Genomic DNA, 20,473 nt, shown 5'->3' on the forward strand with positions numbered 1-20,473 from the left:
GCGGGCCGTTGGCTCCACCACTTCCGGGGCCTCACGGAGGAAGTACGCCTGCGCGCCGCCTCTCCTGGGCTGTGACTCAAGCCGGCGAGTTGGCCTTGAACCAATGAAAAGGTAGCGCCTCTCTGACTCAGGCCAATCAGCTTTCGGCTGAGAGGGTTTAACTCCTATTTAAAATGAAGACTTTGCGTCCTAACGGCTGAGCCCTCTGGAGGAAGCGCTGTCTTCGAGTCGAGGTGAGAACCCCTAGGTGCGTAGTCCTGGAGCAGCTCTCAGGAGGGCGGGCAGCCGCTGGGTGGGTGGCCTCAGCGAGAGGGTGGGAGGGAAGCGGGTGGTGGGGCTGCGGGGCTTGCATGGGAGGGTCGGGGCGAGAAAGGTTCCCCCTGCACGCACCCCCCCCTCCCCCGGCCCCGCGCCCCAGCCTGGTGCTTCCCCAGAGCCCTCCCCTCTGCTCCTGGTCCCGAGGCGCCCTGTAAGACGCCACTTGGTGTTATTAAACGCCTGGAGTGGATGGGGTTGTTGAGCTGGTGGGGTGGGGAGTGTGCTTTCAGTGAGCACCTGGGTGAGAAAAATAAAGTTTTTTATTGTCTTGGAGTGTACGTGCTTGGGGGGCGGTGGAGAGACAGGCGACGAACTTAGGGAGGTATCGATAGTGGTGAATGTTAGGCACGGGGGCGACCTTAGATAGACTAGCCTGGAAAGGCTCGTGTCCGGGCCGGTTGGGTGAGTGGGTGAGTAAATAACCTCTCGGAAGAGGCCTTCGCGGGCCAGTGCTTCTCAAACTGTAGACCTTGGACTGCCTTTATCAGGATTGCTTGAGGATCCTTGGGAAAAAGTAGGGTTCCACCTAATGGATCAGAAATGCTTGGGCTTAGGACTCAGGTGTCTGTGTTTTTGTCAAGCTGTGCAGGTGGTTCTGATGGTTCATTTGAGAACCTGTGGTCTAGCCCAGCGCTCGATGGTTATCTGGGGATGTTGAAATGCGGGAACTGGTTTGTTAGGTCTGGGATCGGACCTGAAAAGTTTCCATTTCTAACAAACGTCCTGGCTACCACCCTTGAGCAGGAGGCAGTAAAAGTCACCCTTAAAGTTCCCTTTTCTTTGAATTATGCACCTTTTGGCAGCCTACTTATTTCCTTTCCATGCTTCATTTTTCCAGGCATTTGTAGGTTTGACAAAGAAAGAAAAAGTCTAAACCCACAGTGCTATTAAATATCAACTTTCCTATTTAGACCAGTAGGATCTCTGGTGTGAACTGCAGGGATCTCGTGCAGGTCCTCTGCATTTGACTCCTGTGCTTGGCTGTAAACCAGAATCACCTGAGAAGCAGTCTTCCTGCAGCTCTCTCCAGAATTTCCGGATCAGAGTTTTATTCTGCTGTTTATTCTTCCTGAGAAGGAAAAGTGTACTACACTAGAGCAAATATCTGCAGCTTCCATTGAAGACTGTGGAATAAATGTCCATGGGCCTCCGTGATCTCATTAGTTTGCTGCTTATAATTGTTAAGGGAGAATGAAGCATCAGAGCATTGTGAAATTAATGTTCTCATAATGAAAATATATTTCCTTTTCCTTTCTGTCTATTCTTTTTTTTGGGGGGGGGCACCCTCTGCATATGAAAGTTCCCAGGCTAGAGGTCGAATCAGAGCTGTAGCTCCTGGCCACAGCCACGCCAGATCCGAGCGGTGTCTGTCACCTACACCAAAGCTCACAGCAGCACTGGATCCTTAACCCACTGAGCAAGGCCAGGGATTGGACCTGAGTCCTCAGGGATACTATCAGGTTCATTACTGCTGAGCCATGATGGGAACTCCCTGTCTGTTATTTCTAAGTGACTGTTTGATATAGGACTCCAGTTTCTTTAGCCTATTCCCATCTTCAAGGGAGAGTTATTTGCTTGCTTATCAAGTGGATATGAAAGCACGGGACGAATGAGTGCTTTTGCTTTTTTAAATTTTTTTATTTTTTTTTATTTTTTAGGGCCACATCTGCGTCATGTGGCGTTCCCAGGCTAGGGGTCCAATCTAAGCTGTAGCTCCCAGCCTACACCACAGCCACAGCAGCACTATGGGATCCAAGCCATGTCTGTGACCTACACTGAAGTTCATGGCAACACCGGATCCTTAACCCACTGAGCAAGGCCAGGGATCGAACCCGCATCTTTGTGGTTCCTAGTTGAATTCATTTCTGCTGGGCCATCACAGGAACTCCCAGAATATCTCGATTTGTTAGTGGGATCACTGAGCACTGTGTTGGGAGAGGACCACAATGGGGCAAGGGTGGAAGCAGAGTCACCATTGGGAGCTTTTCACAGGTAATTAAGGGGAAGGGGGTGGAGTGTGGTTTGACCAGGTGGGAGTAGTAAAGTTTGAGCAGTGATTTTGAGGAGGGAGCCTGTGAGATACGCCGATGGGGTAGATAGGTTTGAGGGAGAACCATGTGAAGACGGCTAAGGCCTAAGGCTTGAGCACCTGGCGGGATGGGGTTTCCGGGAGACGGGGTGAGGAGGGAGTAGGACTTCAGTTTGGGACTTGTTAAAACTCAGATGCCTCTGATGATCAGGTGGTGGGAGTTGAAAGGAGAGGTCTGGGCTTGAGATGGAGATTTGGGGCTCCTCAGCCTGTGGATGGGGTTGAAAGCCAGGGGACTGGATGGGCTGTCTGGGGAGTGAGAGTGGTTGGGGAAGAAGTGTTTGTGGCCTGAGCAGAGGGGAAACAAGCGTGCTTGTTTCATGTGGTGTGTTGGCTTGGGGTGACAGGCAGGCTTTCTGAGGGTCTGAGCGGGTTCTTAGAGGGCTGAGCCCAGCCGTGGGGGGAGAAGGGAAGGCAGAAGACCCAGGTACCAGTTCTTTTAATAAAGATGTCTAGGCCGGGAGTTCCCTTGGTTGCGCAGGGGAAAAGAATCCTACTAGTATCCTTGAGGATACAGGTTCAGTCCTCGCCCTTGCCCAGTGGGCTGGGGATCCGGTATTGCCATGAACTGTGGTGTAGGTTGCAAACGCGGCTCAGATCCCACTTTGCTGTGACTGTGGCATAGGCTGGCAGCCGTAGCTCTAATTTGATCCCTAGTCTGGGAACCTCTGTATGCCACGTGTGTGCCCCTAAAAGGCAAAAAAAAAAAAAAAGTTTAGGCCCTGGGGCTGGGTGAGGGGCTTTAGGGAAGGTGTAGATGGAGAAGTGGGGCATCCGGACACTGTGGTTGGTCAAAAGTAGGTTGCAGTGGGACAGCTGGTAAGATGGGAAAATCACCTGCCAGCTAGCTAAGTGAAGAAAGGAGAGGGAAAAGTGTTTGATCCTGGGGAATGTGGGGAATGTGAATAAGAGGGGCAGAGAATTGGACTTTGGGTTTGGCTACAGCAGGGTTCAGGCTCTGCAGGGGTCTGTCAGGAGCCTGACCGGTTGGGATAACAGCCCCAAGGGAGTGAGCCTGTGGCCCTTGGATGTTGAAAGAGGAGAGAGATGTGGTCTTAGCTCGAGTTAGTTTGGGATAAAGAGGACTTTGTTCCTTTTTTAAGGCTGTGGGTATGGAAGCGGGTCTGTACACTGATGGACCCGATCCACTAGGGAGAAGATGGAGCAGAGGGACCAGGTGGTTCAGGAGTGAAGTTGGAGCTGTCAGGGGTGGGGTGGGATGGGGTGGATGAGGGGAGAGCTTAGTCTCTTGGGGAAGGCCCCCACCTGTGCTTTATGGCACGTGGGAAAACACTGCTCCCTTATCAGCCTCATTTAGATGACAGACTAAAATTCTGTGTGATGGTGAGGCTTTTTTGTCAGGATTTTTAACCCTGATCCAGCATAGCACTTTGAAGCAGATGGATTTTTATAAATTATAGGTGGTTCTTTTTTCTTTTCAGGCATCATGGACAAATGTAAAGAAAACTGCATTTCGGGGCTTAAGGTAAATCGAATAATCTATAACCTCAAGTCACATTCGTAAAACCCAAAAGGATTTTTTTATATCTTTTTTATTTTAAGGGAGAATTGCAACGTTTTAAAATTGTTTTTAATTTTTATTTATTTATTTGCTTTTTAGGGCCTTACCCATGGTGCATGGAGGTTCCCAGGCTAGAGGTCAGATTGGAGCTACAGCTGCCAGCCCATGCCACAGCAATGCAGGATCCGAGCCATGTCTGTGACCTACACCACAGTTCACAGCAACACCAGATCCTTAACCCTCAAGTGAGGCCAGGGATTGAACCTGTAACCTCAGGGTTCCTTGTCAGATTCGTTTCCGCTGTGCCTTGGTGGGAACTCCTGGAGATTGGTTTTTATATCTGGAATTCATTTCACCTTGACTTTGGATCATAACTTTAATTTTTTTCACGTACCACACTAGTGACCCGAGCTGCTGCAGTGATGATGCCAGATCCTTAACCTGCTGTGCCAAGAGAACTCCTCCAGAAATTAATTTTGTTTGCCATAGTTAGTTGTCATATTTCAGAGCAATGTCAGGCAGTGCTTTAGTGGGCATTTCCTGGGAGTGTGCTTTTGAGTCAGGTTCCATGTCAGATGCAGGCATCATAATGCTGGAAGCAAGCACATGATCAATGACTTAAAAGAGCTTAGAGCTTGGAGTTCCTGCTGTGGCCCAGTGGGTAAAGGGCCTGGCATTGCCACAACTGTGGCTTGGATTTGATACCTGGCCTTCGAACTTCCATATGCTGTGGGTGCCAAAAAAAAAAAAAACCCGTCAGGAAGGTGTGTATGTATATGTGTGTGTGTTTCATATATAAAACCTGGGTAATTTCAAGGAGGGGTGCTCAGTTCAGCTTGGGGTAGATTGGAATCCAGGAAGGCTTCATGGAGGAAAGACCCATGAAGACTGCTTAGCATTTGATGAACTTTTGTGGAGCAGCTGAGTGAAGGAGTCTTTCATATAAAGATCCTTTAAGTAATCCTGAGGTTTTTTTCCTTCTGTGTACTTGGAATATAAATACTGCTTGATTTCCACCCCAGAGGAAGGGATTATTTTTAGAAGGCTTTTTCTCCAATAAATGGATACTTAGCCTTTTTTACTGGCTAAAAGTATAAAAATGACCGACTAGAAAAAAGGCTAACTTGATTCACTGTATTTGATACTCAATTCTTATGATAAAGATCATTTAAAAAAAATTGTTCTGTGTTTAATTTTAAAATGTTTGTCACTGCCTGGATGATGTCTGCTGTGTTGTGTATGGATACTGCTAATTTCAAAAGTAGTTTTTTCCTTGGAAGTTGGAACGCTGTCTTATAAAGTGCTCATACCAGTGAGCTGGTGATGAATTTTTTTTTTTTTTTCTTTCTGGGGCTGTGCCCAAGACATACGGAGGTTCCCAGGCTAGGAGGGGTTGAATCGGAGCTGCAGCTGCCAGCCTGTGCCACAGCCCCAGCAGATCCTAGCTGCTTCTGCTGCCGACACCACAGCTTGTGGCAACCCTGGATCCTTTGACCCCCTGAGCAGGGGCAGAGATTGGACCCGCATCCTCATGGCTACTAGTCGAATTCTTAATCGCTGATCCACAACGGGAACTCCTGGTGATGGATTCTGAGGCCTCTCTTCTAGCACTGTTTCCTCATTTATGAGGAAATTTCTTCCACTGAAGCTGGAGGAAGTCAGGCCATCCTCCACCCCCACGTCCCCAGCCCCCGCCACCTTAGTTTGATTAGCTTGGGGTCTTAGAATTAATTTTTAGGAGTTCCCGTCGTGGCGCAGTGGTTAACGAATCCGACTAGGAACCATGAGGTTGCAGGTTCGGTCCCTGCCCTTGCTCAGTGGGTTAACGATCTGGCGTTGCCGTGAGCTGTGGCGTAGGTTGCAGACGCGGCTCGGATCCCGCGTTGCTGTGGCTCTGGCTTAGGCCGGTGGCTGCAGCTCTGATCCGACCCCTAGCCTGGGAACCTCCATATGCCGCGGTGCGGCCCAAAGAAATAGCAAAGACAAAAAAAAGAATTTTTTTTTTGTCTTTTGTGTTGTCGTTGTTGTTGCTATTTCTTGGGCCACTCCCGCGGCATATGGAGGTTCCCAGGCTAGGGGTCGGATCAGAGCTGCAGCCACCGGCCTACGCCAGAGCCACAGCAACGCGGGATCCGAGCCGCGTCTGCAACCTACGCCACAGCTCACGGCAACGCCAGATCGTTAACCCACTGAGCAAGGGCAGGGACCGAACCTGCAACCTCATGGTTCCTAGTCGGATTCGTTAACCACTGCGCCACGACGGGAACTCCAAGAATTAATATTTATTTTATTATTACTTTTTAATTTTATGGCTACACCTGTGGCCTATGGAAGTTCCTGGGCCAGGGATTGAATCTGAGCCACAGCTGCTACCTGTGCCACAGGTTGTGGCAATGCTGGATCCTTAACCCGATAAGTGAAGCCAGGGATTGAATCACTCCTCATGGATATTAATTGGCTTCTTAACCCATTGAGCCACAACGGGAACTCCCGGAATTGGGATTTTTGGTATAAAATTTCTGAATTGCAGCTTCTTGCTAAATGATAATTCCCAAGTCATTGAGAATTCCCAGGAAGTGTTTAATATGCCTCCCTTTTTATTTTTATTTATTTATGTTTGTCTTTTTAGGGCCACAGCTGTGGCATATGGCGATTCCCAGGCTAGGGGTCAAATCAGAGCTGTAGCTGCTGGCCTACGCCACAGCCACACCAGATCCGAGCTGCGTCTGTGACCTACACCACAGCTCATGGCAATGCCGGATCCTTAACCCACGGAGTGTGGCCAGACAGGGATCGAACCTGCATCCTCATAGGTATTAGTCAGGTTCATTACCCTTGAGCCACGACGGGAACTCCCCTCCTCCCTTTTTAGATGAAAGCTTAGTGAGCATTCCCGTGGTTTTAGTGGGAGTTGGGAGGGTGGGAGGTGGAGGTGCACTTGGGTGTCTGCAGCAGACTCTCAGTGTCACCTGGGAGTGATGATTAAAACCGCTGTCCCTTTCTGTCCCTCATCAGTGACATTGGTTATTACTAGGAGCAGACTTTGGGTTGTTATCAAAATAGCTTTTGTTGGTGAAGGCCCTGAAGTTCATTCCCCCCCCCCCATCCTAGACCACAGTTCCACCCGGCGATGGTCCAAAACGGGTTCCAGTGACCCAGCACTTTCCAGCGCAGCATCCGCCGTCTGCAAACAGCGGCCAGGCTCAGCGGGTCTTATGTCCTTCGAATTCCTCACAGCGCCTGCCTTCGCACGCGCAGAAGCTCGTCTCCAGCCATAAACCAGTTCAGAATCTGAAGCAGAAGCAGTTGCAGGCAACCGGTGGCCCTCGTCCTGTCTCCAGGCCTCTGAGTAACACCCAGCAGAGTGAGCAGCCCCAGCCGGCAGTGCCTGGTGAGCAGCGTCTGAGCCTCCCTGGATAGCCCTTCTTCTTAGTTTCTGAAAAAGCACGTGTACAGGCATGTGTTGATGGTGTAACCGTAGCGTTTCCATCCTTTCTGTTTGGATGGGGAGAAAATCTGATGACGGGGGCGGGGGGGCGGGCGCGGGGGGGAGGTAACAAGGTCTTCTGGGGGCCAGCCTGACTCCCACCCTCGAGGGATAGTTGGGCAGCCACGGAGGGCGTGGTGCCAATCCTCTGATGGTATGGTGGGGAGGGGAGGGTCGGGGCGCAGGTACACTTGGAACTGAAATTCAAAGGTTTGCAGTGTGGGGGAAGTGGTGGGGGATGGGGTTTAGTGGATGGACTGATGCAGGCCAGGCAAAGTCGTGGTGAGCGCTGCTGGCCATGGAGTGGGGCGTCCTGCCTATGCATTGGGAAGCCGCTGAAAGGGTTTTGAGCGGAGGAGGGGCTGACTTGCCTTTCGTAGAAAGCTTATCAGGATGTGTGGAATGATTTGGAAAGTAGCAATGCTGGACTCGGGGGTCCGAGGCTGGAAGGAGGCCATTGTGGTTTGGGTCAGACATGACTGTGGCCTGAACCAGGTGGAAGAGGGTGGGTGTCAGCAGCAACTGTTCCCAGCTCACACACAGCAGGCTTCCTTCATCCATGCTGTGTCATTCTGTCCTTGGAACCACTCTGTGGAGGCAGCCATAGGTGTGTGTGTGTGTGTCGTTTGTTTTAGGGCCACTCCTGCGGCATATGGAAGTTCCTGGGCTCCGGGTTGAATTGGAGCTGCAGCTGCTGGCCTACACCACAGCCACAGCAACACTAGATCCAAGTCACATCTCTGGGCTACGCTACAGCTTGGGGCAATGCCAGATCCCTAACCCACTGAGTGAGGCTAGCGATGGAACCTGCATCCTCACAGACGCTGTGTTGGGTTCTTAACACGCTGCAGGGGAGAACGACAACATTGAGCTACAAGAGGAACTCTGAGGTAGCCATAGTTTTTAACTCAGTTTCGCAGGGGAGGAAGCTAAGACTTGGGAGCATCAACTTATTCAAAGACGTAGCCAGGCCGGAGAGGTGCAGGTGAATTTGAGAGCTCACTTAGGATGCAGTCTTGACAGAACTGGGCAATAAACCGGACACGAAGTGGTGGTTACACCGATGGCCTTAACTGAGATCATGAACCAAGGAGGGGAAAGTCCGGCGTAGGCCTGAATTCAGATATCTGAGCAGCGCAAACTGCTGCTGTTTTGAGTTTGAAGTGCTGGAGATAGATGAGTAGAAATGGCCCATGTAATTTCCCCTTGGCAGCTGGTACAGTGGAGGGAGGCTGGTGGTTGGCTTATGTTTTGTTGCACATTGAATGTAGCAGATGGACAGTGGGCTGGCCAACCTGCTGGGGAAAAGTTGGGAGCCTGTTATGGATGTGCAGATGGGTAATTCTGCTTTAGAAGCTCTTCATTTAGAAACTAAGGCTTCAGGGAGAAGCTATGTTGTCTGGAGTCTGAGTGATCTGAGGGCCTAACTGTATGTATCTGCTCATCTTTACTCGCAGGAGTTCTGTAAAGACTTTGGCAGGAGTCAGGTTAGGGTGTGGTAGTCTTTTTTTGTTTTGTTTTAAGAAAACTGAAAATGATCTGGATCTATCATTCTGGGAACACCACCAGTATTTTTTGGTGACTTTTTTTCTTTTCGGCTATGCCTGCAGCATGCGGAAGTTCCAGGGCCAGGGAGAGTTCCTGTCGTGGCTCAGTGGTGTACGAACCCGACTAGTATCCATGAGGATTAGGGTTTGATCCCTCACTCAGTGGGTTAAGGATCCATCGTTGCCGTGAGCTATAGTGTAGGCCGGTAGCTACAGCTCCGATTTGACCCCAGCCTGGGAACATCCATATGCCATGGGTGTGGCACCAAAAAGACAAAAAAAAGAACTTCTGGGCCAGGGATCAATCCTGCACCATGGCAGTGTCAACACTGAGTCCTTAACCACTAGGCCACCAGGGAACTCCCTGGTGACCATTCTTTGATTCATCTCTTTTCAAACATTTTGTTTTGCCTTTTTTTTTCCCCCCCCTTTCTTTCTTGGCTGTACCCACAGCACATGGAAGTTCCCAGGCCAGAGAGTGACTGAGCTGCAGCTGTGACCTATACTGCAGCTGTGGCAATGCCGGATCCTTAACCCACTGCACTGAGCTGAGGATCAAACCAGTAATACCACAAAAACAAGCCAGATCACTAACCAAGTGTGCCACAGTGGGAATTCCTCAAAGCTTTTTAATTTATTCTGTATAGTTATTCCAAAAACAGATTTTTTAACTTATTCTATCTAGGAAATAATCCTGAAAAGGAAGCGGCATCAAAACAGAAAAATGAAGAATCAAAAAAGTAAGTTTTATTTTATTTACAAAGTTCTGTACTATCCTGCTAGAAAGTACTATTTAATTGCAAATTTAGTTATGGGATCATTTTTTAAAAGAAATAGTTCCTTTTATTCTCACTTACAAAATAGAGATGTTTCAGATTTCTGATCTTTAAAACAGAAGGAATTTTAATGACAGATTTCACTAGGGACTTGAGTTTTTCTTATTTTTCAAAACTGGGAAAAGCTTGTATCAATCTGTTACAGAAAGGTAGTACAAGTTGCTCTCCACTCTTAGAAGTAACCTCAGAGTGTGGTTTATGTATGCTTCTATACTTTGCTAGTCAAGAAGTGCAGGTTTGTTTGAAATGGCAATAAAGTGTCCTGTTGCAGGACTGTAGAGACACACATGACTGTGAGTATTTTGAAGCTGTTAATAGAATTATTGCACTTGGTCTTCATGACAGAGCTTGGCTGTATTTTCCTCTGCTCTCAATGTCTGAACTGTCTAGACTCTGGAATGCCATAGGAGCCAGGAATGAACCCACAGCCTTCTTTGCTCTCGATGCCTAATAGACTTTCCAGGACTCTATATCCGGTGGTTCTCGCCCCCCCCGGCCCTGTGGGATCCATCCCGCTGGCTTGACGGGAGTGATGCTCTACCCCAGTGTTGGCCTCTCCTGGGCGAGAGGAGGCTGTGGTTAGTCTGATTGGGCTTGCAGGTGGTTTTTTTTTTTTTTTTTTCCCCCGGTCTTTTTGCCTTTTCTAGGGCCGCTCCTGTGGCATGTGGAGGTTCCCAGGCTAGGGGTCGAATTGGAACTGTAGCCACCAGCCTACATCAGAGCCACAGCAACTCAGAATCCCAGCCGCGTCTGCAGCCTACACCACAGCTCACGGGAACGCCAGATCCTTAACCTGAGCAAGGCCAGGGATCGAACCCGAAACATCATGGTTCCTAGTAGGCTTCGTTAACCGCTGAACCATGACGGGAACTCCTCGCAGGTGGTTCTGAAGCAGTCTTCCCTTTCCAGTTACTCCTCTAATCCTTTGCATGGACTTAAGTGGTGTCGGTAATAGGTCTGTGCTCCAGAACTCAGGATGCCTTGAGACACTCCCAGGGAGCTTCAGCTCTCAAAGTCCAGGCTATTCTTGTCGCAGACTCGTTCAACTAATAGTGGGGGGGTGGTGGTGCAGGGTTTGACGTCTGTGTGGACTCATTCACTGTGGTTATTGGCCTCTTGAAGAGGGTGCATACCGAGGGCAACTCTGAATGTGAAATTACTTATAGAATAATGTAGATATTTTATAAATAATATAAATCAATTATAGAATGTGTGCTACTCACTCATACATTGTTAGAAAAGTGTTTTCTTCACATTTTAAAATGTTCAATTCTTTTCTAGAAGGCAATGGGCTTTGGAAGATTTTGAAATTGGCCGCCCGCTGGGTAAAGGAAAGTTTGGTAATGTTTATTTAGCAAGAGAAAAACAAAGCAAGTTTATCCTGGCTCTTAAAGTATTGTTTAAAACTCAGCTGGAGAAGGCAGGAGTTGAACATCAGCTGAGAAGAGAAGTAGAAATACAGTCCCACCTTAGGTAAGTCTTGAGGTCGATGTCGGAAGAGGGATGGATGGAACTCGGTTATTTAACGAGCTCACTGCAATAACCTCCTTTGGAGAAGGCTGCCTTCCTAGCGCTGCGGAGAGTGATTGAATTTGACATTCTTCAGAGGTTGATCTAGGCTTAAGTGCTGTGGTCCTGGAAAATTGCTTGAAGGTTTGTTTTGTTATTGGAGTAATTTACTGGACATGTTTTTTGGGGTTTTTTTGATTTGGTGGATAATTAAAGGGAATGACACCTCTTTTTTTTTTTTTTTTTTTTTTTTTTTTTGAGTTCAGGTTTCAAACTGGCAGCCTGCAGGTTGACTTAAGCCAGTGGGTCTTTTCCTCTTTTTTTGCTTTCAGTGAATTTTTTGGTAATGTCTCATATAGGCTGTGCTCAGCTGCCCAGAGTCCTTAGCAGCACACCTGCTTTTGTCAGACATGGCTTCTGTGTTGTCTGTCTCATTGTGTCCAGGGTATCAAACTACTGTGGGGATGCCATGTCTGCCTTTTGTTTGTTTTGTTCTTTTTTTCCAAATTTGCAGAGACTTAATATTTAGCTGAATTCTTTCCCCCTAAGAGCAAAGATGGCCTAAAGGAAGGAAATAGTCTTAGCCAAACAAGGTCCATTGATACCGTGTGAAATGCGTGTGAACTGATAGGTGAGGTACACCTGTTTCTTACGGTGTGTCTCATCCGTAGTTTCAGATTCTCCAGGTGGGAGGGGAGGGTGTTTGTGGCCAAGAAGCAGTTGTCGTGACTGGGTTCACAGGAGGGGTTTGTTTGCTATTCAGTACTTATTCTTGTATCAGCTCCCAAACCTGGTGTTAGAGAGTTCCTCCTTCTTGCAGGCATCCAAATATTCTCAGACTGTATGGTTATTTCCATGATGCTACCAGAGTTTACCTAATCCTGGAATACGCACCTCTCGGAGCTGTCTATAGAGAACTTCAGAAACTGTCAAAGTTTGATGAGCAGAGAACTGCTACTGTAAGTTTGCTTTTATTGTCCAGACTAATTCTGTTGCGCTTCTGTCCCGCGTAGCCGTGTACCTTTCATTATAATAGAGGGGGTTTTGTCAAATGGAAAGGTAGCTTAATAGGATCAACTATTTGAAATGGAAAAATCAAAAACAACATAGATGTGCCTTTATTTACAGATAAAATCAGTTACCAAGTGGAATATTTGGTTAGTTTCCACAGCTGTGTCTGTGGAAATGTATATAATTAGTTGCCCTCTTTAAAAAAAAAAAGGAAAAGAATTATTTTAGATTAATTTTAGATGTATAGAATAATTAGAGATACTGCAGACTTTCTCCTATTAACACACACCTAATTTCTCCTATTAATATTTTACGTTAGCGTGATCCGGTTGCCATAACTAATGAACCTGTATTGGTGCATAGCTGTTAGCTGGAATCCATACTTCTTTCAGATTTCCTTCATTCTTCTCATGGTTAGATCAGGGTCATGGGTTTTGAGAGGAAGGTCGGAGGTAAAAGGCCTTCTCCTCTGTCAAGGGCTACACTGTTAACCTGACCTAGCCCTGAGTGTTGGCCTCGATCCCCTGGCTGAGGGAGGGAGGGCGTGGCAACGCTCTCCACTGTGAAGTTACTCTTTTTTCCTCCCTGTCGTGCTGTGTCCTTTCAAAGGAACAGCCCTTGAGTGGTCATGTTCCATGTCCTATAAAGCAGAGCATGGTCATAATTATTGGGAATTTTGTACCAGAGATGTATCTGTTTTCCATTATTTACTCCATCATTTATTGCTATGGACTCATTTTATACTCTGTGTAATCTAATACACTTTGCTCTCATTGTTCCAGCTTTGGCCACTGGGAGCTCTTTGACATGGTTCCCGTGTCCTTTTGACATGTCCCTGTCAGTGTGTGTGTGTGTGTTTAAAAGCACTTTCTTGTTTTCTGGTGCCATAAGATGTTCCAGCTCCATCTTGTATGTTTCCTATCCCAGTCTTGTGATAGGTTATTTCTCCAGGGAGCTTTGGTTCCCTTTACTGGAAAAGGTAATGTTAGAAACCAAAATCTGGGCACTAGATGTGCTCGTGCTACTGCGTGTTACAATGTCTCAGCTTTCAGCTGACAGAGAGCCAGGAAATAAGTGCGTATGATAATCCATGTATCTGAAACGATTTCTGTATCCATCGGTATCTTGCTAAGCAACACACGAGTCCATTATCACACCGATCCTGTGTCCTCCTCCCTCGTTTATCTGTAACCTTCCACTGTGACATTGAAAGAACTTGGATTCACGATCCGCTGTCCATTTATTCATTCAATTCCAGTGGACGTGTATATGGTGTATATGCTACTAGAATTGGTAACCAGTTACCATATAACCACATATGTTACCATATAACATTTGAGATTCATTTGTAACTTTTCATAGCTCATTTCTTTCTTTTTTTTATCTTTTTAGGGCCACACCCATGGTATGTGGAGGTTCCCAGGCTAGGGTTCAAATCAGAGCCACACCTGCAGGCCTACGCCACAGCCACAGCAACGCCAGATCCAAGCTGTGTCTGTGACCTACACCGCAGCTCCTGGCAACACCAGATCCTTAACCCACTGAGCGAGGCCAGGGATTAAACCCAGATCCTCATGGGTAATAGCTGGGTTCGTTACCCCTGAGCCACAACAGGAAGTCCTAGGTTTTTTTTTAAATGTTAAAAATTGATATACATCTGACTCCCTAAATTGTCCCCGTGTTTCAATATTGTCTTACTTTGCTGCTGTTGCGCCGTAAATTGCCACACGGGGATGTAGTGATACCTGAGTGTTTTCCTGTCTTTTAATATTGCATCTGTTGTATTCGCAAATACTTAGCACAGAATAACTTGTACTTGATGCTGAACGCTAAATTGGTTTGTATTTTCGTAGAGTCATCCATTGTTTCTAGTTTTGTTTTAAAATCTACAAAACGTGTTAAAAATCTACACTGGGGTTCCTTTCAGAAGAGGTGTGTAAAATTTGTGTTATATAAAATCTAAATTGATCAATACTTTTTTTTTAATAGTATATCACAGAGTTGGCAAATGCCCTATCTTACTGTCACTCAAAGAGAGTTATTCACAGAGACATTAAGCCAGAGAACCTGCTCCTTGGATCCGCTGGAGAGCTTAAGATTGCCGATTTTGGGTGGTCGGTCCATGCCCCATCCTCCAGGTAGGTAACTTTAGAGGTGGAACTTGTTTGGTTTAGCAAAAGCCCTGGGGCTAGTCGTGAGCTAACCAGTGAACTATGCAAGTGTAGATGTTGTGAGGAGTCGGACAGGTCGCTGACACATATGTTTTGGAGTAATTCAGGCCTGATAGCAAACTAGTGTCTTCAAGAACATTTTTATTCTGCAGCCATTTGGGGCTGTGTATCCTGGCCTTGGCCTGGGGTTAAAGATGCTTCATGTCCTTAGCGGCTAATGAAGGGGACACGTAAGTAGAAGGTATGACAAGCATGCGGCAGAGGGGAGTTGCAGCACGTGTAGACGGGGTGTAAGACGGCAGGCAGGGCCGGGTGGAGACCTGCTGCCTCCAGGCCCAGGAAACAGACGTTTCTGGGGGCAGCACCTGCAGAGGCGAGAGCTGAGAGCACAGGGCACTGGAAGGAGCTACAGTGGTTAGACGGGGCTTTCAGGGAGGTGGGTAAAGATCTTTGGTCTGCTTGTGTCCACAGAAGAGTCCTTTCCTGTCCCTTCCTAAAGCTAAAGCAGGGAGAGAAACCTAATGAAGCAATTTGAGTGAACTTTGCAAACAGAGCTAAAACATTTTCTCCTTTTTTTAATCTCAGTTGGGTTTAAATGAGCTTTTGAAACCATGTGCGAAGTAGGGCATTTAGAAAGTATACATCTCCTGATAAGAGTTTGTCATCTTTGGGGTAGGTCTTAAAATTATAGCCAGATTTTTTTTTTTTTTTTTTTAGGGCCACACCCTTGGCATATGGAGGTTCCCAGGCTAGGGGTCTAATCGGAGCTGTAGCTGCTGGCCTATGCTGGAGGCGCAGCAACGCTGGATCCAAGCTGTGTCTGAGACCTACACTGCAGCTCATGGCAACGCTGGATCCTTAACCCACTGAGCGAGTCCAGGGATTGAACCCGCAACCTCATAGTTCCTAGTCGGATTCATTCCTGCTGCACCACGATGGGAACTCCCGCCAGATTACTTTTAAAAATAAAGCCAGCTAGGAGTTCTCTTGCAGCTCAGTGGGTTAAGGATCTGTCATTGTCACTGCACTGGCTTGGGTCACTGCTTTGTCTTGGGTTTGATCCCTGGCCCAGGAAGTTTCACATGCTGTGGGTGTGGCAAAAAAAATTAAATAAAGGCAGTTAAAAAAATTGTATAGCCTGAAATTGATGCCATTGAGTGGGAGGAGCTTTGTTTTTATTACAGACCACTCCTGATTCTTTTCAGTAATGTGCTGAATCTGCTCTTGCAGTTGCTCTTTTTTTTTTTTTTTTAAATACAAAAATCTGGTTGTCATGAGTAGGAGGGCAGTTGGTACCTGGGAGGCAGACAACAGTGGCTTCATGGCCTCGCAGGGCTCAACCTTACCTGCCCAATGGTGCTGCCGTGCTAGGAAAGATATCTGAGAGGGACGTTTATGGACGTGTTGGTCACTTCACCCCGCCTCCCACACGTTGATAATCACACACCCACAAGAGCTCCTGGGTTATCGTGCCATTTGAGAGAGAGCCTCCTGATTTGGGCTGGATCTCGGTGGTGATGCGAGGCTGGATGTCTGGAGAGGTAGCTCCTTCTTCCAGGTCACCATGCAGTTGAGTGAACATTCGTGCGCTCAGTGGGCACCAGGCAATGGAAACTGGTATAAATAAAGCAGCAGCCGAACCTTCATGGTCTTCGCGCCAGGCCTGCTGTCTGTTTCCGACCTCCGTTATAAAAAACCGTATAGAAGCACCGAATTGCAGGTGATGGCTCACCTGCAGGTCCAGTGCCTACATTCAGCCAGTTGTGTTACTGTTAACAGTTGTTGCCATATTGTCTGGGTGTTTTCCTTTTTGTGAACCTTCAAAGATAAGTTCCAGAGGCTGTAGCACTTCAGTCTGCATGTCCTAGAAATAAGGACGTTGTCCTGTATGGTCACAACCATTTCCGTGCTAAGGAAATGAGCAGCCGTGTTAATAGCTGATACTTGGTCCGTGTTCAGACTGCCCCAGGTGTCCTAGCCTAGGAAAAGCACGCCACGCCAGGGTAGCTGCTGGTGAGCTCGAGTGGCTGTTGGTAACAGAAGCGCGTCAGCCTGCGTCTGCCTGTTTTAGGAGAACCACCCTCTGCGGCACCCTGGACTACTTGCCCCCCGAGATGATCGAAGGCCGGATGCATGACGAGAAGGTGGATCTCTGGAGCTTGGGGGTGCTTTGCTATGAATTCCTGGTTGGGAAGCCCCCCTTTGAGGCAACCACGTACCAAGAGACCTACAAAAGGATATCCCGGGTAAGGTGTCACTAGGAGGACCCATGGTTCTGTTAGCACGTCCTCGTCAGCCTCAGCTGGGGCTGCGAGCTGGCGGTGCCCTTCTCTCCAAGCCCCTTTGTGACTGTCACTTACTGTGCACTTATCCAGGTGGAATTCACCTTCCCTGACTTTGTGCCCGAGGGAGCCAGGGACCTCATTTCAAGACTGTTGAAGCACAATCCCAGCCACAGGCCCACCCTCAAGGAGGTGCTCGAACACCCCTGGATCACCGCCAATTCCAAACCAGCAAGTAGTCACAAAAAAGAACCCACCAGCAAACAACCCTAAGAACCTTTGCGGGTAGAACTCCTGAGCCAGGGCCGCTGTGTAATCTGTCTGCAATCAGCCGCTGACCTGTCCTCTGCTGCCGGCCCACCCTCGACCTGCAGGACGTGCAGGCCCTCTGCAGTGAGCGCCGCCACGAGGGTCGCGCTACTAACGTCGCTGGTGGTCCAGTCAGTCCGGAGGCAAGGCTCAGGGGCAGCCACCCCACAGCCTGTTGTGAGTACAGCGTCCTCGTGGAAGAGGCCTCAGGGCCCGGCTGTGGGGAAGGTGGCCTCTTGGGCCCGACCAGTGGAAAAGCTGTGCAATAACCTCCCCGTCCCTGTGTGCGTGTAACTTATCGGGTGGCCCAGTCTGAGAAAGCTGTCAGGATGAACACGTGACCATTTCTTTTAAATGTTAGAGACTTTGGTACGGACCTGTATCTTAGCTCCCTGCCATCCCTGCAGGATGCTCAGCGTCTGTCCAGCACCCCGGGAGCCTGGCTGGCCGGCCCTCCTCAGCCACGCAGTGCCTGGCGAGGCAGACAGAGCACAAGTTCCTGGCTCCCCTGCTCGGGGCACAGCATGTCTTGGCTGTTTCTAAATGTTAAAGGTTTTTTTTCTCTCTCTCATGATTTTGGTGTTTGTTTATAATCTTTGTAAAGTACATCACAACATCTATAAAATGATTACACTTATTTAAAGTTCTCACATGTGTAACCTTGACGTTAGGTGCATCTCCCAGGAGTTGACATCCCACCCCTTGTGAAATGCTGGGCTAGATGGGGAGGTGGGGAGGCCCCTGTGTGGTGCTGTCAGGGTCGGCCTGGCCCCCGAACACATCCCCCCATCCCCCCACCTCCGTCCTACACAAGCAGGTTGTGTGCCCAGTGACAGGAGGGTGAGTCAGCACGCAGGCAAACCGTGATGGCAACGGGAGCTGGGAGCAGTGTCTGGAGGAAGCAGCTTCCGAGCTCAGCTTGAAGGATGGGAGGATTTACAGGTTGGAGGCAGGTGTGGCAAGAGGTCCCTGCAGCCCGAGGGAGGGGCCGGCAGGAGCCCTGGCTGTGGCTGGATGGTGGCGGGTGCACCAGAAGTTGGGAGTGCAGGCGACTGGGCTTCAGCCCCTGTTCTAGGCAATGGACCTGAGTGGAGGGCACAGCCACAGCCTGGCTTGACTCCTAGGCATGTCCTCATCCTGGCGTGGGGGCTGAGTGGGGCTTCAGGGGTGCACTGTGTGGGTGGTAAGGCCGGACAGAGGAGAGAGCTGACCGGCACGTCCACACCGCCCACCTCAGCTCTGACCATGCTGGCAGCAGGCAAAGAGTTCCACGTGGGGGGAGCCGGTTCTTTGTAAATGGATTTTCCAACCATGGCCTTTGTCTTCAACCTCAGGTGAAGAGGTGCCTGCTTAGCCGAATCCCTTCTCCCTAGCCTACTGGGGTCTGGGATCAACTTGAGCTCATGTGGCTTATAAAAGTGGACGCCCGCCGCCCCTTCAGTGCAGCTGGCAGGGGCACCCTTCCCCCCTTGGCTCCCATGGGCCACACTGGAGTTGTGGTATGTGTGTCAACTTAACACTCAAGTCCACAGATGCATCTCTCTGGAGTGCACGGGTGATTCTTCTTACCATCTGTTCTCTCTGGGCCTAGAAGTAAGCAGGTGCCGTGAAAAGTAGATCTCTTGGTCTCAGGTTCTGTATGCTCCTATTGTGGAAAAATTACATACTCTAGCTGCCAACATCTGCATCACCCAGAGGTGGTGACTCGACAGTGATGAAGGCGGAGGCGGAGGAGTTGAACTGGCTGAGAGCTAGCAGAGACATGTGCCTTCACGGCCAGCCCTCAGCACACGAGGCGTTAGGAGACCAGAAACGCCTGAGTAGGAGAAAGTGGCAAAATCCACTTCCATGTTGAGTAAAACTGCAGTGTCCAGGGAGGCCCCTGGGGACAAAGGAGCGTTTGGGTCCCCCAGGCTTCAGCTTTGATGTCCCATCCACCCCACCTGGAGTTGACATGACACGCCAGCCTCACCTAGGCTGTCATTTCCCCAAGCAGCGTCCCACACAAGCAAAGCAAATAGCTGGCTATAGTGGTACAGTGTTAGCAAGTGGGTCACACACAGTGCCGCTCCATCAGTGACAGTGACGGCTTGCCCCAAGAGGAATAGGAAGTTCTTCAAAAACTTTACAAAGACGTTTATTTGTTTTGCAGAATTCATGCTGCTTGTTTTGTCTGATAGAAAATTAGAGATGAACAGTGGCTTATGTTTTTAAAATAGATGATCAGTTTTATTTCCCTGGTTCCATAAAAGCAATGCAAATACTAGCGACGTGGACATCCTGCTGGTGAGCGCACAAGATGCTCTAGTTCCCTGGTCCTTCGGTTTCCTCATCCTCTCCGCTTGCTCTGTTGTTGGTGACCACTGGCCACAGGAGTGGAGTGCAGATGGGGCTTCGAAGAGACCGTATGGCTATTTGGTATGAAAATTTGTTTTACTGCTTGGCCCTTTGAGTCCACTCCCCTTACTCCCAACACAGAATCAAAGTTTAGGATTTACGCCCTTGGACCGGTAGGAATCCCTGTCGGCTTTGTTTTGCATAGGCGTTACTAGGGATCTGAATGGCAGGGAGAGGGTGATGAGGAGTCCAAAGCCAACCGTTAACAGAGACAGTGGACACGAAAGGGCTGACTCTGCCCTCACCTGGCAGGTGTCGCCACCTTGCTCTGCTGTGTACACCCTTGGAATAGGACCCCAGAAAGGCAGTTCCAGCTTTAAATCCCTGAAGCCTTTGGGCAGTGGGCTAATTGCTTTAAAAGGGATGTTGTGGGGGGAGGGGGGAAACGGATCCACTTTATCGATCTTGCAAGTGGAGAATCTGTCCTGCAAAGATTCTTATAAAAGTTAACCGAGTTTCTGCCGTGGCTCAGCGGTAATGAACCCAACTAGTATCCATGAGGACTCGGATTTGATCCCCGGCCTTGCTCAGTGGGTTAAGGATCCAGTGTGGCTGTGGCTGTGGCTGTAGGTCGCAGCTACAGCTCCGATTCGACCCCTCTTCCATATGCTGCAGGTGTGGCCCTAAAAACAAAAATTGAAAATGAACCATAATAAATTTTTTTAAAGAACTGAAAAAACTGGTTGATGTACATTAGTAAGGGCTAACTAGGGAACTGTCAGCAGTCAGAGCTCAGTAGAGCCGGGGCGATCCATTTACAGTTCCTTTCGTTTTCTGCTTGTCACAAGTGTAATTAATCAAACCAAAATATAAAAATAAACCCTGGGAGCCAGAAAGACAAATGCCGCCCCTCAGCCAAGCTGCAGCTGGAGCCTGAACACTGGGTTTCCCGAGGTGGGTGGTTCCCTTGGCCTTGAGGGCAGTAGTGACGGGCGCTGAATCCCAAGGACAGCCCTTCCCCGCCGCCGAATCCGGGCTACGTCAAGGAAGGTAGT

The 20,473-nt window shown here is 48.8% G+C and overlaps 1 protein-coding gene across 2 annotated transcripts; it reads left to right on the plus strand.

Annotated features, from left to right (window-relative positions):
• Nucleotide 1: 1 nt before the first annotated feature.
• AURKA (aurora kinase A) lies at nucleotides 2–17,718 on the plus strand. 2 transcript variants are annotated; one of them, XM_047770819.1, is made up of 9 exons: nucleotides 2–247; nucleotides 3,850–3,893; nucleotides 7,041–7,320; nucleotides 9,649–9,703; nucleotides 11,081–11,272; nucleotides 12,129–12,267; nucleotides 14,309–14,457; nucleotides 16,562–16,736; nucleotides 16,866–17,718. In XM_047770819.1, the coding sequence occupies exons 2-9, from the start codon at nucleotides 3,855–3,857 to the stop codon at nucleotides 17,043–17,045; spliced, it is 1,209 nt and encodes a 402-aa protein (XP_047626775.1). In that variant the 5' UTR covers nucleotides 2–247; nucleotides 3,850–3,854; the 3' UTR covers nucleotides 17,046–17,718. The 2 variants fall into 2 exon arrangements, with proteins under 2 accessions (XP_047626775.1, XP_047626774.1); XM_047770818.1 differs by having other exon boundaries at nucleotides 2–233.
• Nucleotides 17,719–20,473: the final 2,755 nt, after the last annotated feature.

The sequence above is a fragment of the Phacochoerus africanus genome, chromosome 3, assembly GCF_016906955.1.
Source record: "Phacochoerus africanus isolate WHEZ1 chromosome 3, ROS_Pafr_v1, whole genome shotgun sequence".
NCBI classification, from domain to species: domain Eukaryota; kingdom Metazoa; phylum Chordata; class Mammalia; order Artiodactyla; family Suidae; genus Phacochoerus; species Phacochoerus africanus.

Excerpts from the sequence above, each read along its gene's own strand:
- AURKA (XM_047770819.1), top strand. The coding sequence starts at position 3,855 with ATGGACAAATGTAAAGAAAACTGCATTTCGGGGCTTAAG. Across the intron at positions 7,321-9,648 it reads GCCCCAGCCGGCAGTGCCTG|GAAATAATCCTGAAAAGGAA; the intron begins GTGAGCAGCGTC and ends TATTCTATCTAG. Across the intron at positions 9,704-11,080 it reads AAAAATGAAGAATCAAAAAA|AAGGCAATGGGCTTTGGAAG; the intron begins GTAAGTTTTATT and ends ATTCTTTTCTAG.